Here is a 12,392-nt window from a genome sequence, read left to right as displayed (position 1 = left end):
CCGGCTTACGCGAACCCAAATTTACTACATTTAATAATCCGTTGTGGAAGCGGACATAATCCTCACTTTATTATGGAAGTTATGACCGAAAAAAAAACCGGTCATAATCCCTATAATTGCAATGGGCATTACGTCCGGCCGCCGTATAAAGCAACTAAGCATTTTATAGATGATGAAGGTAAACCCTAATGTATGGACTCTATGTTAAGTTGCAAAAACGCTTTTCTATGTATCTATGTATGTATGCGGATGAGTGTTAGGCCCTTGCCACATTCCATTGACCAATTTCATACAAGTACTCCCGACACAGCATTCAATGTTTCAGTCCACATGAAACAATCACTGACAACGGTTCTCGGCTAACTTATTAGCGCCAATTTAGCCAACACCAATTGGCAAAAAGCTCAGCCCTAAATTGAGCGGAAACAGAAAATTCAAATTTTGTTCGTGATCGATTATAAAAATTATTAAAAAAAATTGAGCCTTGGTTGGAGTGTAAACTGAATGTTATGAAGTAATCATCACAACTTAATTAATAGAACATTTGTTGTTATATAATTTTTTTTTGTCAACAAAAATGCAGTTTCATTTTTAAATGTTAATTAATTATGCGATCGTCATTGAAAACGGTTCTATTAATAGAAAACACTGCGACTCGAGGTCATAAAAAAGAAATTTCAATAATTGCGGTCTAATTAAAAGTTGGTGCCAGGCAAACGGCTGAAAACATGGAATGACATTTTATTTGGGGCAACAAATATTGTTGGCTTTTTTAATAAAACAAAAATCAAAACAAAAAAATCATCTCTCTTTTACCTGTGTGCGTGTGTCGGTTTGTGGTTATTTTATGTTTCAGCTATTAACGGAAGCGCACAGGTAAAATAATTGTTAAACAATTACAATCCATTATGGCCAATCATCAGCAGCGACAAAGCGACAACAACAAAGGCAATTGCGTGCGTTTAATACTCTACTTGGTGGCATTTCTACTATTTCCATTGCCAATGAATTTTCCGATTCCGTGCAGGGCACATCTGATACATATTGACGGCAATGGTCATCATGAGTTCCATTCAAGTGGACTGCCAAGAACTCATTTGCCGCCACCATTGCCACTGCCGCCGCAACCACCACCTCCGCCTCCGGTCCATGTGCCGGCTAGAGAATTAACACCAGCCGAGTGTATGGTGGACCTGACAAACGATTTGGCCTATCGAATCCTGCACTACCATTCAATTTTGAATCGAAATAATTTTGCATTTTCACCGACTGCGCTGATGAGTGTCCTGGTGGCGCTGTACGAAGGTTCAGCGGGAAAAAGTTCCACTGAACTGAAAAATGTGTTGCAGCTTCCCAGTAACCGCGATATTATCCGTGTAGGCTATCGGGATATACATCGTAGATTGAGGGTGAGTGTTAAAAATTAATTAAATACCCTAAAATGTATAATAGTCGAATTTTAGGTATTTTATGGTGTAAATAACAAACGATCTCATTGGTTTATAGATTTCACAATTAGTTCTCTTGATCGAATATTTTTAAAGATCATTACAACAAACTCATGAAAATGATTAGATATTCAGATATTTGTTTTTGTAAAAATAAAGTAACATTCACGTGAATCTCAAAAGCTTTGATAGGCCAGTGTTTCCATAATTAATAATTTAATACTTTTTATACCCTCCACCATAGTATGGAGGGTATATGAGGTTTGTCATTCCGTTTGTAACACCTCGAAATATACATTTTAGACCAAAGTATATATTTCTTGATCAGCATAAAATTCTATGTCGATTCAGCTATGTCCGAACGAAATGAAGTAGATTGATAAAATTTTACTCTAAAGTATATTATGTCTGTAAGACTTTTGGTATTGAAAATGGCCTATGTAGGTCCACGTTTTGGTATAGCCCACATATAACGGTACCTCCCGATATTCCGTATTTTTATGATTTTAGCGACATTATTTACCGGAACTTTTTAAATTCGGCATTTGAAGTTCGAAAAGGGTACTACAGCCTAAGACAGAAAATTGTCTGTGCAGGCCCACGTCTTCGTATAGCCTCCATACAACCGTACCTCCCGATATTCGTACTTTGTTGATTTTAGCGACATTATTCATCGGAATTGTTTCAAATTTGGTATTTGAAGTTCCTAAGGGATACTACAGCATATGGCAGGAGATTGTCTGTGCAGGTCTTCGTATAGCCCCCCAGCACGGTACCTCCCTATATTCGGTATTTTGATAATTTTAGCGACACCTTCACCGGAATTGTTTCAAATATGGTATTTAAAGATCGTAATGGATACTACAGCCAATGACAGAAAAGTGTCTGTACAGGTACACATTTTGGTATAGCACCCATATAATAGTACCTCCCTATTTTAATGATTTCCGCTACATTATTCACAGACTGTTTTTCAAGTTTCGCAGGTCCATGTCATCGTTTAGACCCTAATATAAGTTCAAAGATCGGCCCGGCTGAACTTACAGCTTTTTTACTTGTTTTTATTTAATTACATCATCGGTTTTAAAAATAGTGGTATAAAACATGGTTCTCACGCAACACATTGGCCAGTAATGTCATAAAGTGTCTGAAAAGTTGTATGGTATTCGTTGCATAATCGTAATTCTGGGGGAATAAATATATAGGAGAGAAATGAACGGAGTGTGCGGATAGTCTTTCTCCGTGTGACACAGTGGTATAAAATCTTCACCCACTCGCTATTGTAAAAAATTTACACGTTTTGGGCAGGGAGCAGATCACAGTTTGGCAAACACTAGTTGTAATAAACCCAAGATTACCAGTAAGAAGAAGGGAGACGACAATATCCATCTACGAACAAAATTAAAATAAGTTTAATATAAATATTACAATGTAATAGATTTGCACATTATCGTCTACTTCCTGCACTTCCTGCACTTTATGTGAGAAATGTGATAATTTTTTAAAAATGTTGAAATGTGCGTAAGTTATCAAATATATGGGACCGAATTATTTCATTTCCAAACTTTATCTAATATTGATAAAAAAATATTGGGATAAGAAAATGAGAATTGATTCCTCAATTTCTCTGAGAACATATTTGTTGAAAGGACCAACACCTGTTTTTGCATTTTTATACCCTCCATCTTGGCAAAGAGGGTATATTAACTTTGTCATTCCGTTTGCAACATTGAAAGCACGATACAGCCCACATTATTTGGCGTAGACCGAAATTTGGCAAAACAATTTGTATTGTGTTTAAAAAATGAGATACGTCGGTCCACGTTTTGGTATAGCCCCCTGATTTTCGGCATTTTGATGATTTTTGACACATTTTGTCGCGGATTTGCCTAAAAATTGGTCTTTGTTGGTCATGGTGGGTTCTTGCTCCGGTGGCGAAACATTGTATGTATATGTCCACGTTTTGGTATAGATCCCATATAACGGTACCTCCCGATATTCGGTATTTTAATGATTTTTTCCATATTTTTTCGCGGATTTGTCAAAAAATTGGTATTTGTGAGTCATAATGGGTTGTAGCTCCGGTAGCGAAACATTGTATGTATCAGCGTTGTTGTATAGCACCATATAACGGTACCTCACGATATTTTTGCCACATTTTCAAACGAATTTGTCTAAAACTTGGTATTTGTTGGTCAAAATGGGTTCTAGGCGAAACATTGTATGTCCACGTTTTGGTATAGCCCCCATATAACGGTACCTCCCGATATTCAATATTTTGATAAAAATTGGTATTTGCAGTTCATAATGGGTTCTAGCCCGGTGGCAAAACATTGAATATTTAGTTCCACGTTTTCTAAAGCTCACATATAACTATACCCACCGATATTCGGTGTTTTGAAAATCCTAGTCACATTTACCTACATACATAATTGTTTAAAATTTGGTATTTTAGAAGATTTGATATATGACAATCCTTGTAGTATAAAATTGCCTATAGAGGTTCCCGTTTTGGTATGGCCCCAATAACGGCCTCACTTTATGTATTTTTTTTTTTTTTTTTTTTTTTTTTTTGACAAATTTAACTTTTTTTAACTGCATTATGTAAACGGTCTTATTGGTATATGAAGTTTAAAGTGAAACACGCTTGAATTCTGATACTTTTATATAAAAATGTTTCCATTTCCCTAAGGTGGAGGGTATTGAAAGTTCGGCCCGGCCGAACTTAATGTTTTTGACTTGTTTCTTATTGTTCCGATGCAAAATATAAAGAACACCTTTGCAGAAGCATTTTCGAATTTGGAATGTACCGCAATATTAATGCTGTGTAAGTGCCGTACCCAGTCATGGTAGAAGAATACAGGTAGATGCATCAATGCTTGGGGACAATGTTAGACAAAAATTTGTAAATGTTTCTTCAAAAAAAAAGCAGATTTGTATATGCTTTCCTATACGACATCAATCGGAGGTTGTTATGATATGCATTTTTAAGGAGGTTTACAAATTTGATAGTTTTTCATTCAAAAATGTTAATTCCAAAAATGGTTTGACAGTTCATTGTCCCAGCAGCTGTGTCGATGCAACTACCTGTATTATTCTACCATGTATCCAGTAATGTTTTATTATATAGATTTTGAAACGGATTTATAATAAATCCGGTCGTGAGAAACCCTATTTTTGTATGGTAGATCTGGTTGAGTCAATCGGGATTAAGCAACAAATCCTAAAAAAATATGTTTTATCATATGGACCAGGGGTTTTCGGTTGTCGTTTGAATCGCATTATTTAACATTGGTGTAAAAAAATCGATTCATTTGAATCGAATTTCAACCTATTTCGGTTCTATTATAAATATAGCAGATCGCCACTATACTTAAAACCAAGATATTGGTTAATATACAGGCTGGAAAACTACTTTATATTCGATGCAATCCATTAATTAATTTCACAACTTAATTTGAGCCACTCTTTAGTTCTTGTCCTTGAAATTATTATAAATTTTTTCCATTTTGTAATTATAAGTTTTATCAATGACATTGTTTCTTTTCCTCTTTCCCATCGAACAGACATATTTCTTCGGGTCGGATAATCCATTGAAAGGACTAAGCCTAAATAAGGAGAATGTCACCATTACCAGAGATTTCGAAGCGATTCTGACATTTTATGGCTACGATTTGGGAATGGACATGGTGTCATCTACGCCAGTGCCCACAACAACAGTAACAACAACATCAGTTGGCACAACAGTGGCCACAACAACAATGCAAGTTCCAATTACAACAACGGTGGCACCCAATACTCCAACCACTACTGCAGAAATTAAGGATACAACAACAATGGAAACAACCACAACAGCTCCAACAACTACATTGCTTTCTACAACAACTACGCCACTCCCGGAGACAACAACTACAACAGAGGTAGTCACCACAACACAGATAAGTACCAGCGACACAACAGAAACCACAAACGAAACTGTTCCGACAGAAACAGAAACAACGACAGCAGCAGCCACCACAAATCCCGACGAAACAACTACAGCAACATCTGCAGCTGGAAATACTAATGAAGCAGCCGAGTTAATCTCATCATTTGTTGCTGAAGCTAATGCAGAGCCTCTGTCACGAATTATTCAACAAGCCAGGGTCACACGCTTACCCAGTGCGAAACTTCAGGCACCTCGTTTAATGAGAGCACCTCAAATAAACTACTTGCCGTCTCAAAGAAAATCAAAACGCCTTTCGACGACGAATCGGAAGAAACGACACTTGTTTGGTTTGAAAGACCTAGACTCGCATCTCTTTGTGAATTTATTAAGTAGCGATGCATTTCTGCACTCTTTAACCCCCATAGCCGCTCTGAATCCTTCGCCGCACACCTCTTACATTCCAGTAAACAATGAGTTTGAAGTCGATACCGATCCTAACCTTATTGGATCGGCGCCAGCGGCACTCAAACAAAATTACAACGCTGACGTTATAACGCATGTCTTCTATCTCAGCAGCCAGCAAATTATCTACACCACTTTCAAGGTTTACAACGCCGTTCTCTACTATAAGTATTTCGAACATTTGCAAATGAGTGTATTAGAATTGGAACTGGATACGCCGGAATACAATTTGATCATATTATTGCCCGACTACAATAGTGATTTGGTTGCAGCTGCCGCCTCTCTTCGATCGGGCCCAAAGCTACGTCTGCTGAGGAAACAGCTGAAACCGAAATGGGTTCAAGCGATAATACCTGATTTTAAATTGCACGGCACGATATTCCTAACGAATGATTTACAAAATGTGAGTTGTTACCATTCATCAGACATTTACATACATCTCCCTTATGTAATTCGATTTCGCATTTAAATCTGTCCAATATCAGAGATGGGCCATTTGACAGATTTTTTAGGTTCAGACCACAAGTTGTAAACGTTATATATCTGTTTAAAACCTAAAAAAGTACAAAAAAAAACAAAAAACGTTATAAACTTCTAAAATGTTGTATTATCCCAATTTTAGGTTGTATTACTGAAAGCTGGCTAATCATAATGATGGTAGTTCACTTGTGTAAATCTTTCAAATTTGGCCAAGTTTAATCACAGAGTTTAACACCTGATGCTGAATTATTGTTCTATGAAAATGTGAAATGAAAACTACAAAGACCTAAAATGGTAAAGACCAAAGACCTAAAATGGTAAAGACCAAAGACATAGAAGTATAAAGATGGGACAAGGCAGATTCAAAATATTGTCACCAGGTGTAAATAGCTCTGTTGTTACGATATCGTAACAACATAGTTACCAATGTTAAGTTGTTTTAACAGCAAATGCAATTTTCAATTAATTGAAATCGTCAAAGGAATGCAATTTTGAGAACAATTTTTTGGTTTACAGGAAATGTTATTCGTAAAATTGCTCTGTAAATATGATTTTTATGCTAACATCTCACTGTTGTGAGGAGCGCCCCTATATATTTTTCACATCAACTACAAAGACATAGAAGTGTAAAGATGGGACAAGACAGAGTCAAGATATGGCAACCCTGTGAAAATACCTCTGTTGTTATGATATCGTAACAACATATGGTGTGTCTGGTTACTTTTCCAGCAGGAATTGTCCAGCAACTTCTTTCTGAGAGAGTAAGGTAGTTTTATTCTCTTTTGCAAGGAAAATGCGAAAAGTAAACAGACGCTATTCCTGCAGAAGCTTGCAACTAATCAGCTGATTTGTCAAAACAAAACAATTTGTCCCCCATAAGGAGAATTAAAACAAAGGAACCAATAGGTGTGTCTGGTTACCCTAAAGTTTGTAACAATTGTTACAAATTGTTACTGGAAGTCGTCTGTTAACCCAAAAGTTCTGCAAAAGAGAGCGGTTGGAGAGAGAAATTTTGACAGTTCTTTCAGTGAGAGTTTGCAAATTCTTGCTGGAAAAATTTCTTCTTGCAATCTCTTGCAACTCTTCTTCTTCTCATTCATCGACATTCAATCAGATGTTTTCTATTGTTTATTTATTTCTTTTTGTGATTTTAATTTGAAAATATTGTTTTGGAATTAGCAAGACTAATTGTTTTTGGAGAACAACTTTACAAAATGTGAAAAACGTAAATGTTAATATGTAATAAGAAAATAAAAGACTATTTCCAACATTTTTATTTAAAAAACTTGTAAAATTAGTATTAGGTGTGTCTGGTTACTTTTCCTGCAGAAATTTGTCCAGCAAGAATTTGCAAACTCTCACTGAAAGAACTGTCAAAATTTCTCTCTCCAACCGCTCTCTTTTGCAGAACTTTCGGGTTAACAGACGACTTCCAGTAACAATTTGTAACAATTGTTACAAATTTTAGGGTAACCAGACACACCTATAGTTAGCAATGTTAGGCGATTTAAACCGCTTAGGCAATAATTAACTGGGAAAGTCTATGGAATAGAGTTTTGAAATCCTATTTTTGGATTTTTCAAACTTTTATTTGTCCTTTTTTTCTATAAATGTATATATATATATATATATATATATATATATATAAATTCGTCTTGCTCATACTTTGGTGGAAAATATCGACAAAAGTTTCATATACATTACTAGAGGTTTCTATAAAATTGGTACAAATATATATTAATGTTACACGTTGAAAAATAGTACAAATTAGGTTCTGAAACATACAAGGAAATAGGCAGTATTGGCTTCAATTGTGTTATCAGGATTTTTCTCTGCTTGGTTCATTTGAACTCCTAAATATTTTGCGATATTGGCTATATTCGTCAACGAAATATTTCGGTACCGCCTGTAAGTAATGTTATTATTTTTTCGCAAAAGAGTAGCGGTCGATTCTACCCGCTGTCCTAAACTCTAACTTCATGCGAGATTTCGTGTCCTTTTTTATTTGTTACCTTTATAACGGCTGCAAAATCAGGAACATTTTTAGTTGTTGGTCCATTCCAACATCTTATATATTTCGGACATCTTAGAAAACAATAGGCCTGAGGATCGGACGATAATTGCAATCTGTATATAATAATCCCACCCTGTGTTGTAAGGTGAAAAAATATTACAAAATATACACTTCAATATTATAAGTCAAATTGAAAAAATCGCATGCGATAAAAAATATGAAATAATAAAAAAATGTCACAAAATACTACAAAATCTATGTTAACATCATCATTTTTTTAAATTTTATACTTTTATGCCAAGAGGCATTCTGAATTGATAAAATTTGTTAAAATCGGTCCAGCTATTCTTAGGAGAAAGACATTTTAGCTAACATCCCCTTCCTTTGTTTATATACATTGTATATATTTCGCTATATATATCCGATATATTTACTATCGTCTGATTGTAATTTCGCCGGGATTAAAAATATTCGCGGTTTAATGAAAATTTTGACTTTTATTTAACAAATGTTATGGTCTATTTCACCCACTAAATATTACCCGATGACCATCAAAATTGGAAGGCTTCTGCCCAGCCCTTAGCTCTAGCCCCATGCTAACTTTAATTTCGATTGGTCTATAATTGCGACCTGTAGAACAACTGCAAAATTATGAATTTTTTTGGTCCATTTCGACCCGAAAATATTATGCCATCATCTCCAAAAGAAATAGGCTTCTATTCTGGCTCTAGCCCCATCTTCATTCTAAATTTCTTATGTGTGGAAACCAATATTTCGAGGTGTTATATAATTTTGGCCCAATCAAACTTATAATACGCCCAACACATAGTGTTGTAGGTTATAATAACAACAATAATGAAATTAAGACTGACTATTTTGCACCAACAAACAACTATTTATCCTTAAACAATTCTTGCGGCATTTATCATTAAACTTGAATTTTAATTAAATGATATTCATTTCCAGATGGGCATTTACGATATTTTCGAACCAAACAGGGCCGATTTTCGACCTATGACAGATGAAACTGGGACTTATGTGAAACATATTGAACAAACCATCAATGTACATATCCGTACACATCCAATTAACCAGCTAAGACGTAAGTAATAAATAAAAACATGTATATACATTTATCAGCAAAAATTAAAGGAAATGATTTAACGTGATGTAATGATTTCACTGGTTCATTTTAATGAGTTCAAAGGCAATTGCATAATATGGGGGGAGAGAGTTATATCACAATGTGGACCTATTTTAACTGTTTTTGCATGGTGTTAGCAACCCGTAACAACAAAAATCAAATTCCAGAAAATTCCGTTAAAATTTTTCCGAAAATCGTTGACCGATGTAGTCTTGACCTACGATCAGACTCAAAACACATGTGTACCAAATTTCAATTCCTCTCAATGCCTTCGGAAGATAGCGTGATTAAAACAGACGGACATGGCTAAATCGGCTTGGAATTATACGCTGATCAGGAATGTGTACACTTTGTTGGGTCTAAAATGATTATTTTGATAAGTTACAAACCAATTGACAAACTTAGGCTATACCTAGTATGTATGTGGCGGTTATAACAATTAAAAATTGTCTCACAGAAATGCAAGAGGCAAGATTAAAAAACAACGATATAAATTGCAACAAGTAAACTTGCCTATTCTAAATCAAGACTCAAGACAAAACTGCCCTCTTTAACTTGCCCTCACAAGATGCGTCAAACAGATGTCTTTGTATCTGCATATATACTTAATATATATCAAAATGCATAGAGTAAAATGTAGCTTGTCTCTTTTTCAAGACTTCTATTGCCACGGTACTATGAGAAAGCAAAAACTCTTAATAGACTTCTTAAGACACGCCATCTGGAGTATCAATTGAGCACACCATTCAAAAGTTGGTTAAATTACTCCACTGAACACCTTTAAGGCATCCTCAATTACACCATTCGTTGTAAATTGTTAACATGCCTTAACTTATATGTACAACAGTATTTCTTGCATTTCTGTTGATCTGTTGCGCTGTTTTTGTCTTTTTCTTTTCAGGCAATGCCGGAGCTCAAGCACAGCCGACACACATATCTGTAAATCATCCGTTTATGTTTTTTGTAATCGATCGAGATTTGGATGTTGCTGTAATGTCTGGCCGTATTTTGAATCCATTGAATGTTCGAATCCAATAAGGGAAGTAATTAAATGGAGAAGTGCCAGCCATGAAGGTGGTGCAACCTTATTGCTAATGTTTTTCTGTCTTCTGTACACATGAATGCATGCATGCGTTGTATGATGTAAATAGATGTACATAGTTTGTATGTGCAGATGTAGTGACATACAATATGTGTTTTGTAAACTATAAATTTGTTTTGAGATTACGCCACGTTAAAGAATTACAAAATATAAGCGGTTATGAAGTGTTCTTCCTAGTTTTTTTTTTTATTTTCATTGTTTGTTTTACTATTAGATTTGCATGTGAACGTCGATTATTGCAAAGTGATTTGTTGAAATCGTGGTACATTTGTTTGAAGATTTATTTATTTATTTCGCCACAAATGGTGTAAATTTTGTAAATATTGGTTATTGCTGAATTCGAAAATATTCTCTAAACAATTTTTATATAATCTTGAATAATACACACATATTCGACTTATTTTAATTTTAAAACAAGTAAAAAAGCAATAAGTTCGGCCGGGCCGAACTTTGAATACTCTTCACTATTTGGAACGAATTAGAAAATTTCCAAAATAAAATCCATTAAAATTCTGTTAAAATGTTTAATATATCTAACATCGGAAGGTGCCGATATAAGGGGGGATATACCATATTGTGGACCTATATAGACAATTACTTTTCAGGGGTTAAAATGTTCACAAAGAACTCCTTGTGTGGATTTTCAGACAATACCATAGGAAAATATGGCTAAAATAATCAAAATACGGAATATCGAGGGGTACCGTTATATGGGGCTATACGATTTCGTGGACCTATATAGATAATTCTCTTCCGAGGTATAAAGTACCCATAAGGTACTCCTTGTGTGGATTTTCAGACAATTCCGTTTAAAAATGTGGGTAAAATCCTCAAAATACCGAATATCGGGGGGTACCGTTATATGGGGGCTATACGATATCGTGGACCGATATAGCCCATCTTCGAACTTGACCTGCCTGCAGACAAAAGAGGGATCTGTGCAAAAGTTTAGCTTCCTATCTTAATTCCTTTAGACTGTAGCGTGATTACAACAGACGGACAGACGGACGGACAGGGCTAAATCTAAAAAAGTCTTAAAATTTTACGCTGATCAAGAATATATATACATTGTTGGGTCTAAAATGATTATTTCGATGAGTTACAAACGGAATGACGAACTTAATATACCCTCCATACTATGTATGGTGGAGGGTATAAAAATGTTAATTTTTGGAATTTGGATTATTAAATTTAAAATACAGAAGAATAATTCTTAAAATATTTAATTTTAATGCTTCTATATCATCCCCTGAATGTACAGTTGTTAACTCTAGGTGCAAATCTCCCAAAACTTCAAGCAATCGCTAGAAAATCGTTGAAAAATCAAAATCCTTTTCAAATTGAAACCAAACAGCACATATACATAAAGTATTCTACATTGTCCTGCAGTAAAATTTTATATCGAAAAAGTTCATACCTGCAAGAATATACCGGTTTTACAATTTTTATATCCTCCACCATAATATGGAGGGTATATTAACTTTGTCATTCCTTTTATAACTACTCAAAATACTCATGTAAGACCCAACAAAGTACATATATTCTTGATCAGCGCAAAATTCTATGTCGATTCAGCGATGTCCGTCTGTCTGTCCGTTTGTCTGTTGTAGAAGGCTAAAATTTTGCAAACATATATAGTTTGCCAGTAGGCAGGTTAAGTTCGTAAATGGGCCATGTAGGACCACGTTTTCATATAGCCCCCACATATCGGGAGGTATATTCGGGGTATTTGCATGTCCAGGTCTTCGTATAGGCCCCATATATCAATACCTCCCTATATACGGTATATTGACGATTTTATGTACAATGCTCAC

At 35.1% G+C, this 12,392-nt stretch overlaps 1 protein-coding gene across 1 annotated transcript; it reads left to right on the top strand.

The window, feature by feature from the left end:
* The first annotated feature begins 319 nt into the window (after positions 1–319).
* Positions 320–10,747, top strand: LOC101894008 (uncharacterized). The gene is made up of 4 exons (XM_011297602.3): positions 320–1,409; positions 5,015–6,241; positions 9,299–9,434; positions 10,378–10,747. Exons 1-4 carry the CDS (start codon positions 909–911, stop codon positions 10,512–10,514), a joined length of 2,001 nt encoding a protein of 666 aa, XP_011295904.1. The 5' UTR covers positions 320–908; the 3' UTR covers positions 10,515–10,747.
* Positions 10,748–12,392: the final 1,645 nt, after the last annotated feature.

Source organism: Musca domestica, unplaced genomic scaffold (assembly GCF_030504385.1).
Source record: "Musca domestica strain aabys unplaced genomic scaffold, Musca_domestica.polishedcontigs.V.1.1 21, whole genome shotgun sequence".
Taxonomy (NCBI): domain Eukaryota; kingdom Metazoa; phylum Arthropoda; class Insecta; order Diptera; family Muscidae; genus Musca; species Musca domestica.
The sequence above is the reverse complement of the archived record's forward strand: the minus strand, read 5'-3'. Positions and strand labels throughout refer to the sequence as shown.

Bases quoted from the DNA above. Each gene is read 5' to 3' on its own strand.
- LOC101894008 (XM_011297602.3), top strand. From the start codon at position 909: ATGGCCAATCATCAGCAGCGACAAAGCGACAACAACAAAGGCAATTGC. The intron at 1,410-5,014 runs GTGAGTGTTAAA...CCCATCGAACAG, and splicing joins ATATACATCGTAGATTGAGG to ACATATTTCTTCGGGTCGGA. The intron at 9,435-10,377 runs GTAAGTAATAAA...TTTTCTTTTCAG, and splicing joins TCCAATTAACCAGCTAAGAC to GCAATGCCGGAGCTCAAGCA.